This window comes from Ipomoea triloba, chromosome 4 (genome assembly GCF_003576645.1).
Source record: "Ipomoea triloba cultivar NCNSP0323 chromosome 4, ASM357664v1".
Taxonomy (NCBI): Eukaryota; Viridiplantae; Streptophyta; class Magnoliopsida; order Solanales; family Convolvulaceae; genus Ipomoea; species Ipomoea triloba.
The window spans coordinates 2,976,521-3,004,129 of record NC_044919.1 but is presented as its reverse complement, the minus strand read 5'-3'; the positions used below and the strand labels follow the sequence as shown (position 1 = coordinate 3,004,129).

The 27,609-nt window shown below is 33.7% G+C and overlaps 3 protein-coding genes and 1 non-coding gene across 4 annotated transcripts; all 4 read right to left on the bottom strand.

The window, feature by feature from the left end:
* Window positions 1-536: 536 nt before the first annotated feature.
* TRNAS-GCU lies at window positions 537-618 on the bottom strand. The gene has a single exon. It is a non-coding gene; the product is annotated as a tRNA-Ser (tRNA).
* Window positions 619-1,265: 647 nt separating this feature from the next.
* On the bottom strand, window positions 1,266-4,400 carry LOC116015479 (transcription factor MYB83-like). Its single transcript, XM_031255559.1, has 2 exons — window positions 4,028-4,400; window positions 1,266-2,894 (listed from the first exon to the last, which is right to left on the bottom strand). Exons 1-2 carry the CDS (start codon window positions 4,318-4,320, stop codon window positions 2,045-2,047), a joined length of 1,143 nt encoding a protein of 380 aa, XP_031111419.1. The 5' UTR covers window positions 4,321-4,400; the 3' UTR covers window positions 1,266-2,044.
* A 9,032-nt stretch (window positions 4,401-13,432) lies between these two features.
* Window positions 13,433-17,085, bottom strand: LOC116017778 (ATP synthase subunit O, mitochondrial). Its single transcript, XM_031258415.1, has 6 exons — window positions 16,824-17,085; window positions 15,985-16,035; window positions 15,468-15,711; window positions 14,923-15,035; window positions 13,973-14,059; window positions 13,433-13,880 (listed from the first exon to the last, which is right to left on the bottom strand). Exons 1-6 carry the CDS (start codon window positions 16,941-16,943, stop codon window positions 13,761-13,763), a joined length of 735 nt encoding a protein of 244 aa, XP_031114275.1. The 5' UTR covers window positions 16,944-17,085; the 3' UTR covers window positions 13,433-13,760.
* A 5,692-nt stretch (window positions 17,086-22,777) lies between these two features.
* On the bottom strand, window positions 22,778-25,552 carry LOC116015105. The gene is made up of 6 exons (XM_031255114.1): window positions 25,274-25,552; window positions 25,123-25,184; window positions 24,683-24,738; window positions 24,074-24,589; window positions 23,737-23,902; window positions 22,778-23,177 (listed from the first exon to the last, which is right to left on the bottom strand). Exons 1-6 carry the CDS (start codon window positions 25,425-25,427, stop codon window positions 23,007-23,009), a joined length of 1,125 nt encoding a protein of 374 aa, XP_031110974.1. The 5' UTR covers window positions 25,428-25,552; the 3' UTR covers window positions 22,778-23,006.
* Between the last annotated feature and the right edge of the window lie 2,057 nt (window positions 25,553-27,609).

Sequence of the window (27,609 nt, the reverse complement as noted above, 5' to 3'; positions counted from 1 at the left end):
CCCAGTTAACTGTTATACCATGGACTAGGGTCCACCTTCCAAGGTGGATCCAAGTCCACAAAATAATTTGCCGGATCCCCCAATAGTAACTAAATTAGTTTGTTGGCATCATTTAATTTGCATTGGTGTGTCCATATAATTGTAGTGAATATACAACTTTGGGCCTTTGGGCTATTTAAGGATTGTTAAAAGGCTAATGCTGAGTAGAGCCCTAAAACTAAATGGTTTGAGGATATGATAGATGGAGGACTCTGATCTGTCTGCCATTCTTGCTCTCTCCAGCTATAAACTATCTATATATCGGACTGTGTCCATACTATGTTGCAGTCTCCAACAGATCTCTGCTCTTCTATTCTATTGTCTATAACGAATCTTTGTTGGTCCCATAAGGATTCCCAAAAAAAAAAAACTCAAAATTGAAAATGAAAGATATTTTGAAATTTCAGTCACCCCATAATTTTCTCAACTGAGGTGGACAGAGGGAAAAGGAGTAAAACTGAGGTGGACAGAGGGAAAAGGAGTAAAAAGAAACAAATCGTCACCTGAGAGATTAGAACTCTCGCGGGGAAACCCCATGTACTTAGCAGGCACACGCCTTAACCACTCGGCCAAAGCGACACTTGTTGATGTCGCATCTTTTATTTGATTTATAATATGAAAATGCATGCAGTGGTTCTCGAGCCTCTCAATACAATATTGTTTCAGTAAGCACAAACTCTAAAAATTGCACCCTTCAAGTGTATACAACTCTAAGATCAATAACAATATTATAAGAATAAAGAAAGAAAAAATATGAGGACTAGCTAAGTGGATAAAGTATGATTTTCGTATTTGAATGATCATATCAAGCTCATTGTACATGACATTGGTCTAGTGAGAGGTTCCAGTACATGCTTAGGAATTTATAATAATACAAATAATTAATTATATTTCTAACTTAATGCAACTATAAAATTACTGCATGCCTTTAAAGCATTGGTCTAGTGGATGAGAAATCACACTTAACATTTGTTTCTCATAGTAGGATATGATACTATTCATGCCCAGTTGCGTGCCCACAAACATTAGAATTTTGAGTTTAGGTAGGTTAGGCTCCTAATTCTTGTGACGAACATTAAAGGCTTGTGTTTGGTTTGGACTCCTTGCTGTGAGTAGGTAATCAACGAACTATACCATATGGTTTATATATATAAAGATTTGCTGGTGTGTTTGGCCTTATAGCTTTGAGGAATATCAAATATGAATGATCAAATCCGAGAAAACAATTAAGAAGAATTGAATAACTTTTATTGCATTGTAGATACAAGTACAAAAGTACAATGTAATGAAAAGTTTGTCTATCTTTTATATGAACATACATTATATTCATTTCATTTCCTCTGTGACTAAATCAAAGCTTTAAACTCTCTATCACATATCTGCAGATCTGATCTGTACTTTATTCTATATATTCCGCCCTCTCTATTCACATATAAATCCTTGCTTTAATTTTCAAGAAACATTCTTATTTCTCATCATGCATGCACCTAACCCCTCTACCTGCACCCTCCATAGTGGCAAAATGTTTGAAAATTTTCTCCTTTAATTTGCTACTTCACAGACCTCTGACCTGGCATGCATGCCACCTGGAACTTTATTCAATTCTGTCATCACCTAAATTTTACTTTTGGGAATTCAACTTTTGCCTCAACATTTATGGAACTAAAGAATATAGTGAGCTGAGAGATTGAACCAAAACCCTAAATGGCAAACTAGGAAAGGAGTTGAAACAGAGAAAGGGCACTGGAGAAATACTCAATTTTTTTTTTAGAGAAATGGGAGACGAAAGGAAACCGGAGATGTGTTTAGTTGTACATTAGCAAAACACGAAATAGAGGAAGGAGAACGAATACCCAAAAAAAGGGAAAATTGGAGAATTAGAGTAAACCCAGGGGAATTAAAGATAGAACGAAATAGGGTTTGATGGTGGGTTTTTTTGGAAAAAAAAAAAAAATTGTTTGTAGAATGGTGGGGCCTTTTGGGGTGGGGGGGCGGTGTTGAAAGATCATTGAACTTGGAAATCAAGGTAAGGTAAGGAGGGAACGTTAGCCAACAAACCTTCCCAATCCAATTCTCCGATTCTTAAGCTTTCTCCACTCCAATGATGATTTCCAAAGCCAACCATGTAATCCTCAACCTTAATGCTCCCCTCCTCGTACAAGTGCTGGTTGTTGGAGTTAACGGCGTTTGCTTTCTTGTCAAAGATGCCGTAATAGTCAACGTTATTAATGTTATTAACATTACCATTATTATTGTTATGGTTGTCAACCACGTTATTCTCCCCCTTGCTGTCCTTGTTGGTGTGGTTATTAGTGGCACTAATGCTCTCCAATGCAGGGACAGACAGGTCATTTTCCAACCCCATTACCCCGTACGGTTCCACGACAACATTATAATCTCCGAGAAACCCGCACTCCCCTGCCGCGGAGGGCCCACCAACTCCGACCAGCTGCGCCGCGAGACTCGGCGGCAAGCCGAACAATCCCGCCGCCGCCGCCTCCGCCTCGAATCCCGCCGGCGGCGGAGGGAAAGGGTTGAAATGGGGCAACATGTTGGTGTGCATGGACGAAGATGACGACGGAGATGAGTCCATGCAGATGGACGCCATGAATTCCGGTTGTTGGTGGTGGTGCATGGCCGGAAGAATAAGGGCGGAAGCGGCTCCTCCGCCGCCGCAGCAGCCGCCGATCATTGCCCTCGGATTCTCCGAGGATGAATCGCTGGTGTTCGGAGAAAGCGATGAATTGTTTTGGTTGTTATTGGCGTTTTTCAACCTCTTTTTGATTGTGGAGTTCCAGAAATTCTTGATTTCGTTGTCTGTCCTCCCGGGAAGACGCGCCGCAATTTGAGACCACCTGATCATATCAGTTCCATATATCTATCAGTTCTACTATACCTTCTGCGTCTTTCACAATTAATATTAATTAAATAATAACAGCTTATAATAATAATAATCATACATTATATATGTCTAGTTGATTGTTTTCTACCAATGCATGTCCTTGCATGTATATTTCTCGATAATACCAGTGTCAATAATATTAAGTAAAATTATTTTGATGCTGATATTAAGATTAGTCTATATAACAAAAAATAACATATATAATTGTACTAAATATTATCGAGTATATAATTGTACTAAATATTATCGAGCATCAACAAAGTAAAATTTTCACATAAATAATCCAAAATACTAAAGTAAAGTTCAAATTAAAGGTGTGGCTTAAGGTAATGCTGCACTAATGCTAATTAATTTGGTGACATTAGAAGTTTTCATTTTTCATTTTTCATTTTTTATTTTTTCTATCCCAATTGTTCATTTCCACAATAAGTGAGTCAAAAACTAAACAACCTAAAATATCTTAGAATTACAAAAAATTAATTATATTACCAGTCTTAAAAAGGTGAAATTTTAAGACTCTCGAGTCTCGATCCAGCAGAATCATAAAGATAATTAATTATATTACTAGATTACAATATGATTGGCCATAATCCATTGAATTTAGGTGTAGTATATGTAATTTAATTAACATTTGTTAATGATGTAGACCTCCATTATATTTAGCCCTTGAATACTAACATGAACTAATGCTATTATGTTATTTCATTTATGCATACCACACATATATATAGCAAAGTTTAAGGTGACGATCATTATTATTTCTATACTACTATTATACCTTTCTTTTATACACCAGTAAACTTTGTTAGAGGCCAGTTTAATACAATCGAGCACAAAATATAATGCACATAAACCCCGTATATAAATTATGTCTAATGTGTGTATATATATACACACACACATACTATATCATAACCATAGCTAGGTATACATTGGAGACTCATTCTTTCCACAAATTAAAGACAAACAAATGTATATATCCAAGTTATTAATTTGTGTGTTTAAACCCTATATAGCATACAGTAATTTAAATAATGTAGAACCTAGGTGCAGTAGAGAGAGAGAGAGAGAGAGTTAGTTACGTACCTGTTGCCAAGAATGTTGTGCAAATGGATGATAAGTTCTTCTTCCTGCGGCGAAAAGGCGCCGCGTTTGAGGTCTGGTCGGAGATAATTAATCCACCGGAGCCGGCAACTCTTGCCGCACCTCTGTAACCCGGCATTCCGGGCAATGTCGCTCCAACAACCTTGTCCATTCCTCAGCATATAACCCATCAACTTCTCATCTTCCTCAGGCGACCATAACCCTTTCCTCAATTTCGCCTTACTATTATTGTTCCCCAATTTGCCGTCTTTCCCCATCGGATCCGGCTTCCTCATCGATCTCCGGCCTGCAATTCGATCTCAGTAATGAGTTTTTTGATTGGTTTAATTTGTTGTTGAATTCCCAGCTAGTATGTGGCTGGGTAGCTAGGATTGTTGATGGTGAATGGGAGAGGGAGGTGATATAAGATGAGGAGGAATTGAAGGAGATGATGATGAGGAGAGAGAGAGGGAGGGATGATGTGAAGTGGAAGCAAGATATGTTGCAATTCTCATACACATATGATGATTACCTTGTGAGTGAAGAAAAATGCAAAGAAAGAGACTGGATGGAGTCAAAGACAAGAAGACCAACCATCCCTTTCTTTCTTTCAATCTCCTATGCTAATGCAGGTCCCCCTCCAATCCGTTTTCCACTCCATCTCCATCTCCATTTTCTTCTTTTCACTTCTCCATCTTAACCAACTAATTAATTAATTCATATTGTTTATTTCGCTCCACCATCCTGTTATCGAAATGTAACACACATTATTATACAAGTATAAATAAATAATCAATTGTTATACCATGGAAATTAAAGTGTTCATATTGCATTATGAACCCTGATACACAAATTCTTACCTTCAGTTAACACATTATGTACCTACAGTTAACTATTTCTGTACATATAAATAAATAACTTGATAATTGCTGACACATAATATGATAGCTACAGGTACAAAAATTATACGTGAACTGCATATACATATACAGAATGTGTGACACAGAATCTAAAGGTTATTTTTTTACTAAAGTCTACAATGCAAGGTAGACCCTGGTCCATATGGTATAATTTGCCAAGAAATACTACAATATGCTGGGCCTTAGATACTGGGCCAAAACTTTTTGGCGTAGTGATCGCTTGATCATAGCACACTGAAAATATGTTGTTCAATTTAGGAAATAAAGTTGTGTGTTGCTACTAGTTATAACTTTTGGCGTAATAATAAATGTTTGATTATGTCATTATTATTCTTTCATTTTATTCTTCTCTCTTTCCTCTCTTCCTTCTCAATTTTAATTATTTGTAGCTGCCCCACAAACCATCACCATCATAATCACCATTACCACCCTATCAAGCCTTCATCCCCCCTTCCTCAGCTCCCTAGCTAAGCTAACATTGAACGGATCGACCGTCATAGTATATAGCTATTTTATGTATATATCAATTCCTAAATAATCTTATCAACAATCAATTTTTTTTTCTTGAGGTGTTTAATTGACAATTAGCTAGCAAGTAGAAAGTAGCAACTAGTGAATTGTTTTGAATAACTAATAGCAGATTGTGTTACACAATTTAACAAGGGAATAGTATTAATTGGTAATTTGTAGCAAGGTATATGAGAAGGTACATAAATGATCGAGTTAACAATCAAATATTTTTGTCTAACCCGAAATCTATGTGTGTATTATATAAGTATAGGCGTTATTGTTGGACTTTTTTTTTTACCTTGTGCCATTTGCATATTATATTATATTTAAGATAAAAAGGTACAAAAATCAAAATTTCTCATCAAAAGCTTTCTAACATTTGACCTAACAATATAAGTAAAAAAATAATTTTTTGGTAACTTTGATTTACAAGAAGATCCACAGTGCCTACCTGAAAAATCCTTACGGCGTAAACTAGTTTAGGTTGTTCATAGTTGACCGGTTCAAACCAAGAAGACCAATAGACAACTTTCACGATTAATCAAATTTAAAACCTTGTGACTATTAAGTTAACTGTCCGATCAACTTAATTAAGGAATTACTTGTTGTCCTTGTAACTTAATCCTTATATTTATTGGGTTTAATTTACTAAATCTTAATTAAAAATACAGACATTCTATGATGTTTTGTTCTTCATAAATATGCTTTAATTTGTTCAAAGAAATGCAGCCATCATCAGTCAACAACACGTGAATCCGAAGCATAATGAATGTATGAACATAAGAGAGAGAGAGAGAGGAGAGAGAGAGAGCAGAAATTGTAGAATGAAGAAGAGTATCGTAGGACCTGAGATAGAGTTTTGGTGAACAGTAGTAATAATATAATAGGGATTGAAGAACGCGTGGCAAAACGTATGCAAATAGTAATGGAAAGTTTGTTGTTGCATGAAGAATGAGGGAATAACGTTGTAAAGCATGTTTTTTGTTCTTCAGGATTCATCTCACCATCCTATGAAGCAAATTACCTGTCAACACATTAATTATATTTTAGTGTAACGTAAAATCATTAAGATTTTGTATGCAACAATATAATACACTACTTTTATTATTTTATATTCGTCCATTAAAGTATTAGCACCACAATATAATGCATAGAGTACCAAACTTTCATCCTTGCAATGCAAGACACTATAAACAATTTTGTGACTGCGTGAGCCCCAAATTTAGGTTATGGTTTTTTTTTTTTTTTTTTCATTTTTTGTATGGCATATGATGATGACTTTACGTTAGAGATAGCAGCCGTATATGACTGTGTTTACAATATCTAAAATGGATATTATCTCTACGGTTTAATTTGTGAGCATTTACACATAAGGCCTACTCATCAATGTCCCTTCTCTCATATCTCAATTAAGTCGAACACACAAGAGGGTGTACATGGAGTAATTCTCAATCTTAAACTACACTACCCGAGAGTGTGCACTAGGTAAATCTCATTGTACTCTTAAGGTAAATCGCACTAGAAAGACCATGTGCAATAAGTTCAACCAAGAGGGTGTTAGCAAGAATCAAACTCATGACCTTTTAGGTACGAGGATCATGTTACACCCACTCATACGCCCCGAAAGGGACAAATCCACGATGTATATTTAATTCGAACTTGGATTGTTATAATTAAGTATTAGGGTTTTTTTTTAAAAATATATTATACTGATATTTATCGAATTTGATTATTATTTTGACATGTTATTGGTCTATATGTTGGGATGAGTTCTTAGCTTTAATTTCCTTAAATTTAAGTGTTTATTCTCTGTTTAATGTTGTATCTTAAAATTCTAGTAATTGAGGGTTTTGTGGAAGCTTTGGTTGGAAGAGAATAGTAGTGCTAGTGAAAACATTCAACTAGGGATTGATCAGGCAAGACGGCATGATGGTGACAATTAACAACGATCACTAGTGCATTTGTGTCTGAAGTAAAGGACTATTTATGTCTAAAGTACGTCAGACGAGGTGAACATTGATAGTTGTTTCAAGATTCAAACATTTATTTAGCAACACATTTTTAATTTTTACAGTTATGATTCATAAAACATTGAGAGTTGTTAGAATTTGAAATTTGCAACTATTTTGGTTAATAACATAATGGTGCATGCACAAGGAAGAAAAATATATTTTTTTTAAAAAAATAATAAAAGAATGAAAATTCAACAAGCATCATCATTAGGAAAAAAACGTGTGATTCATTTAGTTGATTTTAATTGATTAGTAAGTAGTTCAATTCTTTGTTCATTGATGGAAGGCATCATAATTGATTAATTGACTTCATTCATGGTTAACACATACATAAGTATCTTTTAGTTGTAAGGTTTAATTACATTGGACCGGGATTATGTATGATTAAACAACTAAATATAGTTTGTAAATTAAGGTTTAGAACTGTCTGCCGCATGTGCACTTGTCTCCAAAACCAGTGTTCTTACTACCTTTTAATTTGTCCCACAATATTCCTGCCCAATAATTTGTCTTAGTTCCACATCATTCAATGCTCCGGCATTTTTGAATATATATATATATATATATATATATATATATATATATATATATATATATATATGCAGTATCAAATGAGAACCATACTTCTGTGCGAACTGCATAATCAAGCTTTATAAATTGCACAATTAGTCATTACAGGTTGCACAATAATAAAATTACAAGTTGCACGCGCAAATGCACAATCAAGCATTACAAGTACAAGTTGAACAAAAGCTAGATTGCACATTCTCACAGAAAGAGTGGTTCTCATTTGATCATGACTGTGTGTATCCGCACAACACTTACTACATTATTGCACCGAATTGGATATGATTACACCGCAAAGATCCTCCGGCCATCTAGGAGCCAAAATTAAAGATTCAAGTTTGAATATAAATTGATATAATCTAATTGGAGACCATACATATACTCAAATGAATCACAATTCAAGATTGCGTTTACACTCTAAGATTACAACAAATAATTAAGTTGAACGAATAAATAAAAAAGCACCTAATTTTTTCAATGTACTTTGACCAGTACGTCTAAATCACCCATTCACTACCAATGCCCTAATCGTCATTAATTAATATTACATTTATTTGGACATAAAATAATATTATATAACATAACATACGGAGTACATGTTATGATTGTTTAATTGTTCACTCCAATTTGAAGACAAATAATCAAAATAGTCAATATTTTTATTTAAAAATAAAGAATTTAACTTAATTTGTTTCAAGGTACACAAATATGCTATTATTGTCGGACCAGTAGTCGTGCCCTATAACTTCATGAATCTCTAATTCGAAAACAATCAATCATAATATGTCACGTCAATTAATATTTTATCCAAAAATACAAAATCTTTAATTTAAAGATGATAAAACAAAACGCATCACATCAAATAATAATACTTTTACCCTTCAAAAAAAAAAAAAGTTTATCATTTTCCATGATCATTATTAGCCCCTACCACCCAACACCTTGGTAAATGGCGTACGATAATGTCCGCAAAATGAAATCCTTTTGGGAATACCGACTTCAATTTTACAAAAAAATAAAATAAAATAAATAAATAAGGGAAAATAACACTTTTTCTTCATGAATTATAGGTTTATAACATTTTTTCCTCTTGAGTTATTCATGTACTCATATTTGTCTCCTCAATTATTTTTAAAGTGACAATTTTTTCCTTTTGATGTTAAATGGACATTTTTACTCTTAAAATAATTAATTCATTTATTTTTCTTCTACAACAAATTAATGTTTATATGTAGGGATGACTACGGTTCGATTTGAATCGAACCGTAGTCAAAACAAAAGTGTCATTTTCCATCTATATAAATAAAATACAAAACAAAAAACATATTAGTTTGTGGAGCGTGTGAATTTCTGGTTGATAACCATGTCTTAGCCTTGGGGAAGAATCTACGAACTACTGCGGCATGCACATAATCTATTCTAAGTCATACCTAGATGACGGTGGAGAAGATCCTAGAATAGATTGTGTACATCCATGTAATAAATTGTGTGCACTCATGTAATTCTCACGTTCTCACTTAAGGCATGATTTTCACATGAACGTAAATATATATATATATATATATATATATATATATATATATATTGAATCATATGCAATGCTACTCTTCCATGTGGTCGTGTGAACCTATCAGAAGCGTAAGATGAGCTAAGATAATATAGATGAAAATCAATGAAGATGAGTAAAAGCACGGGAACAATTTTGTAATTTTATCAATCATGTATGTTTCGATTGTGCATTAAGTTGCTGATGTGTGGTGCATTGATGAGTGTTATGTATTGTACTTATGAGTGCTCAGTGGTACACCACCAGAAAATGAAAAATGTTGTGGGTTCAACAGACTCGTTGAGTAGTACCATTGGACCAACGGGTCTATTGAACTCTTCAATGGGTTTGACACCCCCGTTGTACTAAGTTTACTATAGATTAAGTGCATCACGTATCACTCAAAAGTGCACCATACACTAGCAATTAGTGCACCGAAAAAATATAGATGATGTAAGAAAATATGAAATTGTCACAGCAGATTTTCTCTTTTTCATTGATTTTCATCTGTTTGATATCAGCTCATCTTATGATTCTGATATGTCCTAGAGAGCAGCGCCACACCAGAACATTGACATAATATATATATATATATATATGAGTTCGCTTTCTGTACCTAACCTGCCGACCTCACAGTGTAGTAGAGATCCGATAAACATGAAAATCCACTTCACTGTATCCTTATCACACACTGTACGTATGTATATGCATAAAAGGAAAACAATTAACGAATTTAATAAAATTTTCGTGGGAATTTATGTTTTTTTTTCTTTGACATAAGAATTAATGTAATGAAGGGTGCAGTGGAGATGTGATGTTGCATGCGGATTGGGACGTAACATAATTGTCGAGAAAATTAAAGCGAATAAGAAAAAACCTTATAAGCTACTCCAAATATTTTTTTTTTCAAAAGTTTTACTTGTTTGCACAGTCACAGCTGTCTGGGAAAACATCCCACTCCCTTATCCTTTCTTCACTCCCCCAAGCAATCCATTTTTAAGATACACACATACATACAACCGCCATATATATATATATATATTACTAAGAATCAATCACGACTTTACATCTGACAAAATCGGACGGATCTGATCCTATATTTTAAAAAAATGCAGTGATTATTTTCGTAAAAAATGCATAAATGTTTAAGTTTGCAAAGTGATGTTGAATATGATTAGGAAAATATCACCATGTTTTTTTTTTTTTTTAAATATGATCTTATCTATTTGATTTTTACAAATTCACATGTTCGTAAGGACGGGAAGTAGTTCTCATTTTATCTCAATTATATACATATAATGATGATTATATCATATGAAAACTAGTAGTCTCATGAGAACTACGGACTAACCTTAATCTCACCCGTTTATCTAAGATGATCAATGGCTGAAATTTTTTTTAAAAAAAATGCAATATATTTATGTAATTATGACGGTGTATTTGAAAATAACTGATAGTGCACTCGCGAATAATGGACAAAGAAGTCTAGACAAAAGAAAGTGTGTTTATTAATCAATTTTTAAAATCAAAGTTTCAATGATAAGCTAACAATGGCATGTTTCTCTAGTATGGCGGAAAGAGAAGATAAACAATTAATTATATGAAACAAGGTTTGTTATTAAGATATTTTAGTAGCATTTTCCTTTTTATATAATACCATTTAGAAGTTAGTGTTGTAGCCTGTTAGGGTAACACTACCAGCGTTAATCTCTGTATGAATGTGTTACGATGAGACATATCCAATTAGATTATGAGTTTAATTATATAAAGTAACGGTAAAAGGTGAAAATTTTGTTTTCTAAGTGACATTATTTAAGATATTAGTATAATTTCTAGTCGTGAATGTCTGGCTACATAAATGAGATAATGTCATAAGTATCATCAATTAAAAAAAAAATTACAAAGTTAATTTTATAATTATTGCAAACTCAAAATTTTACAATATTTATAAATTAATCTTGTCATTGTATCTAAAAAACTAGTACAGAGCAATTAAAAACTGAAATTAACTTTTACATGTTAAGTAAAAAAAAAAAAAAAAAAAAAAGCTTTTACATGTTAAATGACAATAAAGTACATCAGTAGATTATTGTCAACACACTCTCGGTCGAGCTTATCGCACAAGATTTTCCTAGTGCGTTTTACATCTCCTGTGTCGTTTGTAGGCTATTATAACAGGAGTGATATTAATTGCAATAGTATTAATATTTTTACGTGAAGAGAATTTTTATGATTGGTAACATTTATGGGAAAATGTCAAATTTATTTTCTATGATTGGTAACTAATGAGAATATAATAATAATGGAAAGCTAGAGTGATGAGAGTTAGGTTATAATAATGTAGTGATAATAATGATTAGTGGTGTATGAGTGGAGTGGGAGCACCAGAAAATGGATGGGCATAGCCTAACCGAAGAAGCACCAAACTAAGGTAATAATTTTTTTGGCTTTTAAGGACTCCCTTCATCCCCAAGCTATTCTCTCTTTGTATATATGCAATTAAGTACCAAATCAATGGATTGAAGTTTTGGGTTTTTGTGAATCTATGGCGGCAAACTTCAATTGCAGGTTACATGCATATATGATCCATGCAACCTCCAAAATTACTTTTACGGGCGTTTGATTGGAAGAAGGGAATTAGGAATTGCAATTTTATGTAGAAGATTAATGTGGAAATAAAGTGTGAATTTAAATTTTAATGTTTGGATTTATTTACATATTCAAACACACAGACACACACAAAAAGAAATTAAAAAAAATACATATATGCATGTAACCTGCAGTTGAATTGCATAGACTGTAACTAATTTTCATGCAAATACTTCGTCAGTTTTCCTAGTAAAATTGTAAATCCCTCCAACCAAATGTCCCGTTATAGTTAAGTCAGTTTTCCTAGTAAAATCTTAATTTAGATAAATATAACTTTTATACTTGAGTCAGTGAGTCAATTTTTGTCTAGTAGTCTTAATTTTAGATAAATATAACTTTTATAGTTAAGTGAGTGAGTCAATTTTTGCCTACTAAAATCTTAATTGCGTATAATTTTTCTTTGTATGAAAGGTGTGTGTATATATATATATATACATATATATATATATATATATATATATATATACATATATATATATATATGTATATATGTATATATATATATATATATGGATGTTAGCCTCGCGGTATATGTCGTAGAGCAAAGTTTGGGTGTTTGTAAAGTATAATAGTGTTCATGAGTATTTATGTCTGATCAGTGATCTTCATTAAGCATTTGGTTCAATAATTTTTTTTAAAAGAATAATATACCCCAAGGTAAAAAGTGATGACGGTTCTAATCTATTCATTTTAGTATATCAATAGTTGAGAGTTATTAAAAAAGTACTTACGACCCTATTTTTGTTTGATCGCCCTGTAATATCATATTCTTTAATAGGGATGTTTGGTCAAACTATTAAATGATTGGATTGAGTTAGTGAATTTGACTAGTTAATGGCATTAGCTAATTGTAAAAAAATTTGATAAATTAATTAGCTAATTACATGCAAAATGACCTTCTCAAAAAGTTGATCGAAAAAACTGCTTTCAACAGTTTTTAAAATTTTAGTATTCTAAAACAATAAACTGTTACAAAAAACTAATTAATCAAACACTCATATTAGTTGTTTAACCAAGTAAGACAACTAATAGTGGACAAACAAGCAAAATTTGACTAATAAACTATTACCAAACAGAACCAAAATCCTACATTAACTTTAAAATGTGAAAACCTCACATTTTCTTAAGCCAAACAATGGTATATGACATTCATAACAGGAATACCAAAATATAAATAAAGAGAAATCTGTAATTGAAAACTTAATTCAACACAATGAAATTGAAACTCAGAAGTCAGAAAATACTTGGTTGGTCACTGCAGGGTCAGAAGTTTTATTCTGTAGAATATGTTTTGTAGGGATAAATAATGCTGCTGTATCTTAACAAGTTATGGATCAAAGATGTCAGCAAAGTAAAAACAGCATTAGGTTTTCTTTTTTTCCCATCAAATTCTTACAAAAAGCAAGTTTTCTTTATTTGCAAAAAAAGAGCAGAACAATGTTTATCGGAAAACAGGCAGCTCAAGGAGCCCAGACCGAAATCGTGCTTTCCTCAAGATGGAAACAAACACCTTCTAACGGGATTGGAGGCAATCAAAAGTTGAGTGGTTCACGCAAGAATCTCTCCATCTGGCGTGCCCGTGTCCTTATAGACATGTCAAAGACTTTCTGCCCGAATTCCACAACAAGGCCACCAAGAATGGTTGGATCAATCTGTTTTCAGGAGAGAGCATTCAGCAACAAGTTTAACAGAAGGTAGTCTAAAGAATTGGGGCATTGTATTAGAACCAAATATTGCGGTTTACCTTCTGTTCAATTTGAACACTCTTTCCCTGTCCAACCATTTCCTGCAATGTGGCTTTCAATTCTTTCTCCTCATCAGCGGGAAGGGGCTGTCAAAAAAACAAGACAGATTATTATGTTAAAACAAAGTGCAGCGAGGAATTTATACAACAGTTGAAAAATATAAATTTGCACTCATCATATATTGAGACAGGCATAAGCATAATAGATATAGATATTCACAAAGCAAGCAAGATTTCCTTTAATTATTTCCATGTTATGGAATTTCTTAATCTATGACCAAAGCACTTCTTCAAGTATTGGATCCAGTAAAATGTCAGGCAGATGAAGTTTTGTAACTAAATATCATCCCTAGGTATAAAATTATGGCAAACACCATTAGCCCCAACTCAAGTCCAGAAAGCCTGATCAGGGAAGAAACTTGGGGTAAATATAACTCCAAAATACATTTGCCACTCAATACTTGTGAGATGCAGTTTCCATCCTTCAAATTGTGCACATAATAGGTCAGATAAGGACTCAAAATACACAAAATTGTAGCGCTTTTGTTCTCTTGCTACTTAAACCAATCAAAGTTGAGATTACAGAGATATCAACACTAGAATTGCATGCACAGAGAAGATCCAAAGGGTCAACCTTCCAACAATACAAGACAACTACTGCTGCTTATGAACTTCAACACATTATTTAAGAATCAAATGAAGAAGTTAGGCAAGCCATCTTTCGACAACTTTTCCTCTTTATATGCAATATACAATTCCTGAAGGAAGCAATAGAAGGTCATCTGTCCAGATAAAAACAATCATCCTTTGTCCTTACTTAAATTGACATACCCAACACTACTATAAACATTTACAGTCATATAATTTGAAAATATTACTCGGTGTAATCTATTTTCTGTATTAAATTCACATTAAGAAAATGAATTTGGAATCCAAGAAGATATACTCACAATTACTGTTGTCACAGTGGCTTTGACTTCTCCCCTGTGTGCCATGGTCAGCTCTTTGAATCGCTTCACAATGCGATCTATGTGTTTCAGCCTTCCATTTTCAGCCAAAATAACTGGACAAGTTAAATGAAAAGCATTACTAGATGGTGATCAAATTGTTGGTTTTAGTCGTGATTCCAAAAAAGTAAATTGTTTTTTATTTTTGAAAAAAAAAAAAAGTAAATTGTTATGCACCCAAAAAAAAATCTGTCACAGTTCATATGGCCTAGAGGTCAATGCCTCGGTGGTATATACTGTTTCATAGTTCAAAATTTGAGACACGCCCACAGCCAGAAAAAAAGGAGAAAATAGGAGAAAAAATAGAAGAGAAATCTATTACACAAAAGTTAGAGCAAATGAAACAAGACGCATATGCATGACAAATAACAATTCAAGTCAATGCAATCTACATGGAATAATTGTAAGTAACCAGTGGTCAAAATCTAACAAGTGGTCCACAAAACATAAAAGTAGTCAAAACTTCTAAACAAAATCAAGAGTCATACGCAAGAAGTTCTGGGTGGTATCCCCAAATTTAGCTTGAGCACAAATTTCCTTTATGGCATTCACTCTAGTATCAACAGGTACAGATGGATCCCTCATGAACTGAGAAAATGTAGGACTCTTCTTTGAAGCCTCAACAAGGTCATAGAGCTCTGACTCAACCTTCTCTAATGTGTTAGACTTTACTGCTGCAAGGTACAAAGCAGATGCATAGTTTCCAGAAACCCCATACATTGTCAGAGGCACCTGAAACATCATTACAGAATTCAACATTCGGGTAAGTCATTTCCCAAAATATGGGTGAGAATATGATTTCATGTACAGATCTAAATAGTACTATAGTAGCAAACATTTACATCTATACAATTGTTTTCCCAGTATTCTTTTCCTGAAGTAGCATTGTATTATATTAGAGAGCTTTTAAGTATACAAATATGCAAATCCAGTGTTATATCAGAGATCTTGTCTTGAAGCAATACCGTTCATAGCATAGAGCTTACAGACACTCACTCAACATACCTTAATTTTTTGTTCTTTTGAAGCAGAGGCAGTTGCATAGTTCCTCAGCAGCTGCAAGAAATGTGAGGGTTTCAATACTTTCTTGGAGTAATTAAGCAAATTATGAATCAAACAATTATACCTATAAGCATCAACTAAAACATTAAATAGCATCACCACTGTTCACAATGCAAAACTGCAGAACAAAAAAAGTCAGCCCTCCTAGTAGGTGATAAATTATTAGCAATATATCATCACAATTTATTCAAACCATAAGGAACCAATTGGTCAAGGACTACTTCCAATTCTATAGGTGCGTGCAAGATAGCTAATCCAAATAATCAACTTCTCCTATTGACAAATTTAAGCTGTCAACCAGGGCAAGCACAAACACCAATTTCCCAGAGAATTCTAACCCTGATAATCTCATTGGGCCCTATTAGAGGGTGTTTCTGTGAGGCAATCCTGAAATATTGCCAGGAGTTCAAATCGTGGGGATCCATATTCCCACATTCGTTTAATCCAGATTACATCATTGAACAGGTATCCCATTTATTTAATCCAGATTACCGGTTTCCCATAGAATTCCATCTTTGATCCCCGGTTGTTTAAACTCTCTCCAATAAAAAAGGAGTCTTTCGAAAGGGAAAATAAGCACATATCCCCCACAAATAATAATGGCATCCAGAAAAAATAAATTCAACAAATTTATACTCTTTCAGCTAACCCCAGAGACAGAAATCAGAAAAAACGCAAATTCAAAATCCAGCAGAAAATCTAGAATCAGCCAACAAAGAAAATCGAAGAACAAATTCTTAATCATATTGAAGGTGAAATTTTGATGATAATCGGGCGTTTACCTCAGAGTTTGAGAGGGTAGGGCAGAGAATGGATCGATGAGCGTTAGATCTCTGGGCTGAAGAGAGGGCCTTCTGGAGAATAGAGAAGCCCATCGATCTAGCACGTCCTGCCATTGCCATATCAGAGAGCTCTTCTTTGCTCTAAGCTGAATCGTTCGCCGGCGCGAGAGAATTCGGAGACAGAAGGGAAGGGTTTGAGAACGAATCCGAAAGAACGCTGCAGTTTACCCTATAGACCACCACTATTGCTCTCGCTCCGTCTAAAGTAAATTAATAAATAAATATGAGGCCATTTGGTTTATGATTATATTTCAATTTAGCCCTGAATTTATTTGTTCAATTTTTATACCAATACCATAAACCAGATATTACAGAATTTGATACAAAAATTATGTACCTATAATTAACCGTTTATATATATGTGACTCATAATATTATAATTACATATACAGAAATTGTCAATGACAGTTACAGAGTGTGTCAACTACATATACAGAATCTAAATGTTATTTTTCGACCATGTCTACAATGTAAGTAAACTCTAGTCCATGGTAAAATTTGCCTTATTTGTTAGTACATTTTAATTTTAATGGTTTTTAATTTTATTTTTTTTGTAACAAAGATAATCGTAGTCACTAATCAAAATTATCTACAGAGTAAACTCTATTTTCGTCGTGTAAAAACTGACAAATTATATAGGGATGTAACTCGCGAATCATATAGAGAAGGTAAACCACTTTAAGAAAATCTCATGTGACAAGTTAAACAAAAAAGATGAAGGCAAAATTCAAGCTTGTGGCAATCAAGTATATATTTTTATGCTTGTAAAGTTATAGGTATTGCGTTACAAATATTATATTATATTTTTATTAGAGAAAATTAAGCTTACATGGACAACTTTAATCAAATTGGTCAAGGTGTTTGCTTAGTGGTTACAAGGTTTCAAGTTTGACACCTAATAGGATGAAAGCTAATTAAACTCCAATTACTATATATTAGATGTCACTATAATTATATTTAATCATTTACCATGTTTAAATTTCATACATTAACAATTATTAATCATATAATAATTATTACTCAAATATCAACTATAATATTTAATATAATATAAAGGACTAATGTTAAAGAATTGGGATCCATGATAAATGATGTCGAATTCAAGTATGTTAGGCGATCTGCGAATTGTGCCGCCCAATCTTGCTGCTCATAAGGCCATTTATGTGTCATGAGTGGTTTGACTTCCCTCCCTTGTTTCTTGTTAATTACGGAGTATGATTTAATGAATTAAGTTTTATCTTTAAAAAAAATGAATGTTGGACTATATATCTATCTAGCAAACTACACTGCAGTTTTTTTTTTTTTTTTTTGAAAATCAAACTACACTGCAGTTGGTTGTGTGAGAATTGAAACAGATGGAAACATAAACAATTAAATGATTAAATCAACTAAAAATAAAGTGACAAACTAAAGAATATATAAAAAGCATTATATTCATTGCTCAATCATTACAAGCAGCATGCATATATGTTGATCTGATGAAACAGCTAGCTTAGCACTTAGCTTGCTGCTATCAAAGAAATGTTGAGTAAGTTTTTCTTTGCGTTTCTTTGTTTTGTTAAATGGACCGCGAATCGAATTGTCCACTTGTTAACTTGAAGATCTAATTCGATTTTAATTTGTAACGAGTGATTTTCCTACCCTCTTTTCATTTGTGATGCTTTGTACTCATATCTTAGTTACATGTGGCACCTTGTCAACCTCTATATCTAATCTAGTTTGGAGCATTAATGACTTGACAAATGACAAGTTTAAGCCGTATGTTGTCTCAAATTCTCAATCATTTTATGGACAAAATTTTACATAATGTATATTGTTATATATGTTAAAAGTGTATCTCTATGTAGTGGTTATAATCTTTTTTTTTTTTTTTAATTTTATAAATCATAAAGTATTGTTGCCCTTCACCTTTTTAAGATTTTAAAATACTATTTTTTAAATATGCTCCTTTCTTCTTGTTTTTTAAATATATTACAAAAGATAAGTTATCCATAATAACTCAAGAATAACTTAACATCATATCCCTTCAAAGGAAATAGCTTATTACTAATAAAAAAGGACATACCAAACTATAAAATAGCTTATTTTTAGAAATGTTCTCCCATTGTCAATACGATCTATTATGTGAACCAAATGTGCTGTTAATTTTTATTGAGTATCAATTCACATTACACCATTATTTTTATTTGGAATCATATATTGAAGCTCATACAAGAACGGAAAAACTCAGTTAATTAGTACTCAGGTGGTGGCTTGTGGACAATAATACAAGATCAATACTTGATAATGTGAGAGTTACACCCAATGCGATAAGCTTCTTGTGAGCTTTTCATATTCTCCCAACTAAACAGGCTGATGATTCATTGTGGTATGTGATTTATTCCTACACTATTATGTCGGCACGAGATACGATGCAGGATTAAAATTGCCATGCTATAAAGTCTTTAATGCATTACGAATCATAAATTGCCAATGGAGATGAACGATGTGCCGATGTGCAACGTATGGAATTGTGGATGTTTCTATAGAATTGTGGATGATTCTATGCTTTATATCATGTGGAGGCACCAGTCCCAGTCAAAATTAATGGCCACAAATGCAATGTGTTATGTTTCCACCATTAATATCATTCACCTAAAGTTAGCTAAATGGGAACATTATATTTAATTTGGAGCTAGATAGCCCGTGACTCTTCTTTATTCTCTCTTATCCCAAACATTCATCCTACTCTAGTACTCTTCCACCTAATTGCCTATTTAAACTCACATACCCACTCTTTTTTCTTAGTCCTAACTACCATTTAATTTGTTTCATTTTATTATTTTATTTGGGATGACGAGAAAAATTGGTTGTTATTATTCGAGAGTTTGCATTGTGTATTCTATTAGTAATAGTTTTAATTTTTTTTTTTAGTGACATATCAAAGAAATATCCGAAGCATCCACAAAGTTCAAAATTCGGCTTCTTCAAAATTATTCATTCAAATAGAGATGATCATAGTTCTATTTGAAACGAATCAGTTGCTAGGTACAATATAATAGAATCGTAACTGAAAACATATTGACAGTTCAAATTCTAGTTGTTTAAATATAGGAACTGAAATCTCCAATTCCGGTTTCAAACTGAAAAAGAAAAAAATTTAAATGAAGTGCAAGTCCAAATTTATTATTTTTTGTTTAACTTAAAATTCTAAATGTTTGATTTTAATTTAAAAAATAAAAAACCTGAACTTGGATAATTTTGTAGAAAAAAAACTGAGAAAGTTAAAAAAATAAAGGTTTAAACCTGAACCGAACCTTTTAAACAAAATTTCAGTTCTAGTTCCTTAAAACAAGAAATCAGAAATCGATGGTTCACAATTGATACCAAACCGTGGTCACCCCTACACTCAAATCACAAATCAATCACACACATTTGGCACTATTTGAAACCCCCATTTTGGGTAGGAGAAGATATCATACTCACAACAATTGAATAAGTGTACGAAATCAGTACGAGATTTTCACTGTTCAGCATATAATATATAAATAATAAATGTACAATTCAATTATTAATTTAAACTTTTAGTTAAAACAGAGTACATACTTGCAAGATTTCTTGTACAAAATTATGATACAAAATCTTTATAAAATGTACGTATTATTATATATAATTAATAAAGTTATCCGTAGCCAATTTTAAAACCCATTTTCTAAGGATAAAGAGATTAGGTGTGTTAGTATAAAGTTGCGGTGGAGTGAGAAAGTAGAGAGTGAAAACAATGGGCAGAGTTGTAATATTAGCAGTGATGGAAAGAACCAAAGCATCCCTAGTAAGCAATCCCGGCTGCGCCGCGAAAATAGTATATTATATTTTAATTTGAATTTAATTAAATTTTAAAGACAAAAACTTGTCTGAGACCGTCTTACACTTTGTCAGATCATCTCACGAATTCTTTAGCCTTGCTCCAATGGGGACAATGGACGGAAATACCCCACCTCATTTCAACCCGAATTAATATTTGATGCATCGTCGATGTATAGATGATATCAAATATTATACGTCGGCGGTGCATCAAATATTAATCCTATATACTTTTTAATATAGTATGATACTGTTTTACAATTATGAATTTTATAAGATTTTTAATGTATATACTATTTTAAAAAGTCAATATAACTATGGTTTTAATATTGTGTACTGAGATTTTTGGCCTTAGGTACACTAAAACCTATAAGAGGTTTTCATCATCTGATTGGTTCCACCCTGTCCCTACAAATAAAATTAAATGTTAATTGGTGTATCTCTTCATGGTTGAAGAACAATTTATTTTTTTAAATTTTATTTTATAATTCTTTTTTTTTATATATATATATAAACCACAGTGCAGAGGAGCAATTTGGGCATGAACAGTGAACAGAAAAGTCTGTCTTTATCTTTCCCAAAATTGAAGAGCCACCAGTCAGGCTCAGGCCGCCATTGCGATATATATAAACAATTCAGAAAAACAAAAAAAAACCCTTATAACTCCTTCTCAACTTCTTCATCACAATCACAACAAAACCCAAACATTTTCATAATCTTTTTCCTCTAAATTCGAAGAGAGAAAAAAAGGTGAAGAAAGATGCTGCAATTGTTATTCGCCATGGCGTTCTCAGCCGTGCCGTTGACTCTGTACGTTCCTCCCATAAGAAGGCTCAATATGTTCGTGGAGTCCATGGAAGATCTGTGGAGAGAGTCTAGCTCCTACACGGGCCGGGTTTATCCCCGTTTCCGCCATGCCTGGCTCAGGATCTTGAACTGTATGCTCTGCAACACCACCAGGTGATTTGCTTTCTCTCTCTCTCGGTTTCTCTTGGATCTTCAACCTATGAAAAATTGACCCTCTGTAGCCTGTAAATTGTTCTTCTCCCTCAGAGTTTAATCGTGGGAAGCTCGATTTGATCTTTCTTTTTTTTTTTTGTGATTGTTGGTTCGGAAAAATTAATGATGATGTAAATAAAGAGCAGGAATAAAAGGGCTTCTTATCAGATTCCAGTAGTTCTGCTATGTTCTTCTATGCAGAAATTTTATCCCATTTGGGCTTTCTTCAATTTTCGTGAATTTTAATGTTTGAATGCGATGATGGATTTGAGTTTGACTATGTTGGATTAGCAAAATAATTGTTTTTTTTTTTAACCTTGTTTTTGTAAAAATTATGAGCTTTAAACCTGGCACTTTTATAAGCAGACTGTAAAAGTGTAAAGATCTTGCGCCTATATCCAACCATTCATTTTTTTTATTTAAATTTCCAACCATTCATGATCAAGTGAAAAGACCGATGTTAATGTCGATAAGGCTGGCACTTTTATAATGTAAACTCTCTGATACTAAAATATAACTTAAATTTTAATCTAAATTAATCATTAAATACTAAATAGATATAAGCAAATTGTGACGGTGAGATAAGATAGTGATAAAAAGAGTAGGCCCTTAGTGCAACTCATCTTTTCTTTGTTGTAATTTACGAGTTATTATATGAAAGCAAAATTAGGTAATACTCAGATATGTTTGGAAAGGAAGCATGATTCTTATACCTTATAATCCAAGTACTATAGTAACAAAAATTAGTGACTCTTTTTTTATTTTTTTGGTGAAAGGGAAAACTAGTGACTCTTCTTTAACATGAAATTGTATTTTACGTGAAACTTGTCTTGTGACTCTAGTCAACAAAAGAGCACAAACACCAATAGATAAGATGAACGTCACCATTAGAGATATGGCCATATGGGGTTGTCGTTATGTTCTACTTGTACTTATTTGTATGGTTGAAGTGGCAAAGTTAGACAAGACAAACAAAGCTGTTGCTGTCTTGTTGAGGTTGTTTTCTCCTTTTCCTTAACAAAAAAACAAGGGTCAACAGAATCTTGATCGTCCGATTAAGAATTTTATATTATTTCATAACAGAGATCCTGAGTACAAAATAATGTTCATATTACAACTTATTATTTTCCAAAAGGACCACATAATAAATGGAGATTTTATAAGTATGAAAATCTAATGCCAACAATTTTAGTAACAGTCGTATAAAACAAGAATTGGGTATTTTTAATACAGAAAAGAATGAAAGAATGAAAAGAATAGATATAATATTATTAACACATTTCAGCTTGAGAGTGTGCAAGGCTTTAAGAACCAGAGGACATCTAGGCCTCTGGCTTCCCCCCTTTCTGTGAGGATAGAAGAAACATGTCCTCCATGGTTGTTTTTCTTCCCAGATCCATTGTTGCCATCTTTGCTGCTACCTTGTTTAAGCTCTTGCAAGATTCCTCTTTCCTACAATCATTTTATCATACACACAACTTCACATCAGTAATGCAAATGCAAATCTGATAAACAGTTTCTCCAATATCAATCCTTATCAAGCTCGTACGTTATGCATAAAAAGACAGTTTATCCTTCGTAATTGAAACATGTGCTCCATCTCAACTAAAAGTTTAAGCTGATAGTTGGATTGAACATAAGGATTGGATCTGATACTAAATTGAAGCATGTGCTCTATCTCAACTAAAAGTTTAAGCTGATAGTTGGATTACACATTTATGTTTATATATTATATATGCTCAACAGTCAGCAACTCAACTGAATCATGAAGTATTTAGGTAGCTACAACATTCATCTAATGTAGGGTTATGTAGCATCATAAAGCAGATTAGGAGCAGTCACAGTATTCCTAAGTTGAGCGTTTGAGCTTCTTTCAAAAAAAAAAATGTTCATTGATCTATTGGAATCTTGGGAACTGAGGGGTTGTAAGTTTTAATTCTGGGTTGCTGCATTTAAGTCTACTTGACAAGTTGATGAAAAAAAAGGATTTTGATTAGAAATGAATGCATACTTGGGGTTTAGACCGAGGAGCGTTATGTGGAGTGCTGCCCTTGGTAGCTGAAAAACATTGAGGAGTTGGAGGAGAAGTGCGGATCTGCATCAAGCTCTCATCTAAATTGCGTTTGATGTTCTTCACGTCTACTCTGATTGGGGTGTTTTCTGCATCGGCCTTTCTTCTGCTCAGATGATTAACAACACGTTAGGCTAGTACTAAGACCAGAAAGTTCATGGTAGCTTTTCAAGATTCAAACCAAAGATGAAATTTCACATTTTACAGACCATTAATAACATGCTATGAATGTATGAACTATGCAGTAATGCAGTGAAGAGAGGGAAAAAGAGTTTACAGCTTCTTTGTCTGCTTCTCCGCGGAACTTGCATTGGCTTCGCATTTTTCTTTACTCAACTCGAGCAATGGCTTCCTCTCCTTTGGTTTCTCATCATCCAAGCCTTTCATTTCATCACCAAAATGTGCTTTAATCTTCTGTTTATTCACCATTATAGGAGTCTCGTTCTCAGCTCTCTCTTTCTCCCTAGCCCTCGAAGCCAATTTCTTCAACTCATTGCAAAACTCTGAGACCTTGTTCATCAAACCACCACCGCCAAACAGATTTCTTGCAGATAGGGTACTCCTCAACCTCCGCGTTTGTTCCCTATACACGGAGTTCTCTTCCACCGCCTCCCTCTCCATGCTCGACTTGATTGCCTCTTTGAGGGCCTTAGCTTTTAACCGAGGAGGGGTCATGAAGTTAGGGTTCTGATTCTCACTATCCCCAACCACCCTATTAGATTTCGCATCTTTGTTCAATGACATTCCAGGCTGAAGAACTTGCCCTTTATTTTTCAAGTTGGCATCTCTGAAACTGCAAGTGAAATTGCATTTTAGATTCTCTAACTTTTTCTACTGCTTAAATGTAATAAAAGACCCTGCATAAAAATAGGGCATTTGCTATTACCTTCTATTTCTCTCCCTGAGTGGAGGAATCTCAGAAACACTGGCTGCTCTTCGAAGCTTTAAAACATAAAATTTGGAGAAAAAAGTTAGAACTCATCTCTCATAAAAGGGCCAAAAGAAAACAAGTTTGCCTGTATGATATGTATTCACATATCAACATTATGATGAATTCTCTTATAATTGCTAATAAAAAGGAAAAAAATGCAGAAAACTAGAGTTAATCTACCCCCACCCCCAGACCCACACTCGTTCTTGGCATCAAGATTCAAGATGTGATCTTTCACCAATTGAGAAGTTAAAGAGGTCAGATTCTTAAATCTTCTATGGAGTGAAACTCAATTACTGCTCCAGTGAAATCAAAACAAGAAATCTAAGTAAAGTTCTTCATTTGGGCATTTCGTCGAAAACCAAAGAGGCAATGAACAGCGAGAAAATATAAACCTCTGAGGTAGGCGTTAATGCTGCATTGTAAAAGTCCTCTACTGTCTTGGGGTGATTGCAATCTGCGCAAGAAATTACGGGGGAAGTAAAGAATGAGTATATAATCGCTTATACAAGTGGATACAGAAGTAGTGTTCGCCGGAGAGGTTACCGGGGCGGCAGAACCAAGCTTCGTCGTCGACGGCGACGGCGGCGTCGTCGGGGGCGGAGAAATCGACCCATTGAGGAGCATTGAAGTGTTCGAATAGATCGTCTTTTACAAACCTGGAATCTAAGTTCTTCCAGTCGATTACAGCAACCTCCATTGTTGAAACTTTGGAGATCAAAACCTCGTTATTTTGTGCAGATTACAGAGTGATATATTTGTTATATATCAGGGAAATGTTGGACAGAGAAATGCGTTTAAGAGAGAGAGAGAGAGAGAGAGAGAGAGAGAGAGGGAGAGAGGGGCGAATCACGTGAGTGGCAACGTTGTACGTTGTGGTTGTGTGGAGGGAGCTGAGATGACCGTTACCATCCGACTGTCTTTCTGACCGTTACACAAATTTGTTATTTAATGAATTTTTTTTTGATAATATTATTTAATGAATTGAGTAATAAGGTTGCATTTTCTTCATATTAACATTCTTTAATTTATATTGGAGAGTGTGTTGTAATATCTGATCAATTTGACTGAAATTGTCTCCATATTATAATATTCTCAGTTCACGTTTTTGAGGATGATGTATCACTTTTAATAATTTGGAAGCAATAATGTGAAATTGAATTATAAAATTACATTCTAACAATTTCACGTTTTTTTTTTTGAAGAAATAATATCTTCCTTCGTACCAAAAAGTAGAAAAGAACAAAAAAAATTATCTTTTCAATAACTATCCTATTAATTAGTTTCACCCCACAACAACTAGGGGGCTATGGTTGTTAACTGTCCTTTTTTTTTTTTAATATTACTTATTTTTTTTAATATTACTAACTCTATTACAATGTAGTATCTGTTCATAACTACTTTCTCAACCTATTGAAGCACAAGAGTCAGTATTGACTCCACTAGGCTCGAACCCACCACCTCCCATATAAAGGGAGCCATTGTCCATGTTTGCTTGCTTGAAGGACAATCAAGTTTCTACTTGTTTTCAAAAAAAAAAAAAAGTTTCTACTTAAGACTATTTGCATCTTTGCAATACAAAGGAGTCAACAGTTGCCTCCACTGAGGCAGGACCCACACCCCTTCATGTGAAAGTATAAATCGGGTGCCACTAGACTACAAGGTCTTTGAATTGGCAAGAGTATTACTATATAGATCATATGTAATTCACTACTATTTTCTCTACATTCCTATAACCCCAACTTATTTTTAAATTGATCATTGCTTCTGGGAACGAGGAGGATAAGAAAAAGGTGGTTGTTGTGCTTTAATTTGGACGATATGAAAAGCCCATAATGGTAAAATATGGAACAAGCAGCAATTCAGTGTGAATAATGTAACAGCTTTAGCCTGCAATCTAGTGGAAGGCTAGAATGAATTTGCAGGGCGAGAAGCTCGATCCCCAGCCCAACCGTTAGAATCAGTCCATGCAAACATCTCACACTGTCCATGCAAATCAAGTGATCTGTTAGGTTGATGCTGCTGTGTTCATAGACCAAAGGCAGGATTTCTTTGGTGTGGTTTTGCTTTCTAGTAATGGTGATTTTTTGGTTATCGAAAATGGCCCTTTGCAATGTCTTGATGATCCTCACACAGCGGAAGCATTAACAGTTAAGGAAGTTTTATCATGGCTTAAAAAGGATGGCTGGCAACATATTTTTGTCAAAATGGATTGTCTTAATGTTTGTCACTTCTTTAATGTCCCATCCTTGGATTTTTCTTACACCGGTTGTATTATTGAGGGATGTAGTCGTTCACTAACCAGGCACTTTGAAACAGTGTCATTTTGATTTTATCCGTAGATCAACAAATGTGCTGGCCCATACTCTTGCTAGGGATGTAGGTTCCCAATCTGATTTTTTAGTTTAGAGCTTTTCTATTCCTTCTTGTATTTAGCACTTATTTCTTATTTCTTAAGTCACATTTCCGTTCAAGTTTGATTTTTTTCGATTTTGAACAAATGAAACGTTTGATCTAAAATTTTAGTTCGATCTGAAAAAGTTATGTTACGACTCAGATTTGAATTGATTATGTTGTTATATATTTGATGATTTTATCGGGATCAGGTTCACTATAAAATGGGTATAATAATGTTTGAGCGGAACAGGAAAGTAATAATATTATTAATTGGGGCGTGACACTAAATAGAATACGTATAAAGACAAAAAAAATACCAGCCCAAACAATAAATAGATAAATAATAGAAGGATTAACAAATAAATACAATAAAATAACTTGAACATGTTATCACCAAGACTTGAACCCTGACACACCAAGCAAGATGAAAAGACATAGATCACAGAGCTGACTCCCCCCCCCCCCCCCCCCCCCCCCCCCCCCCC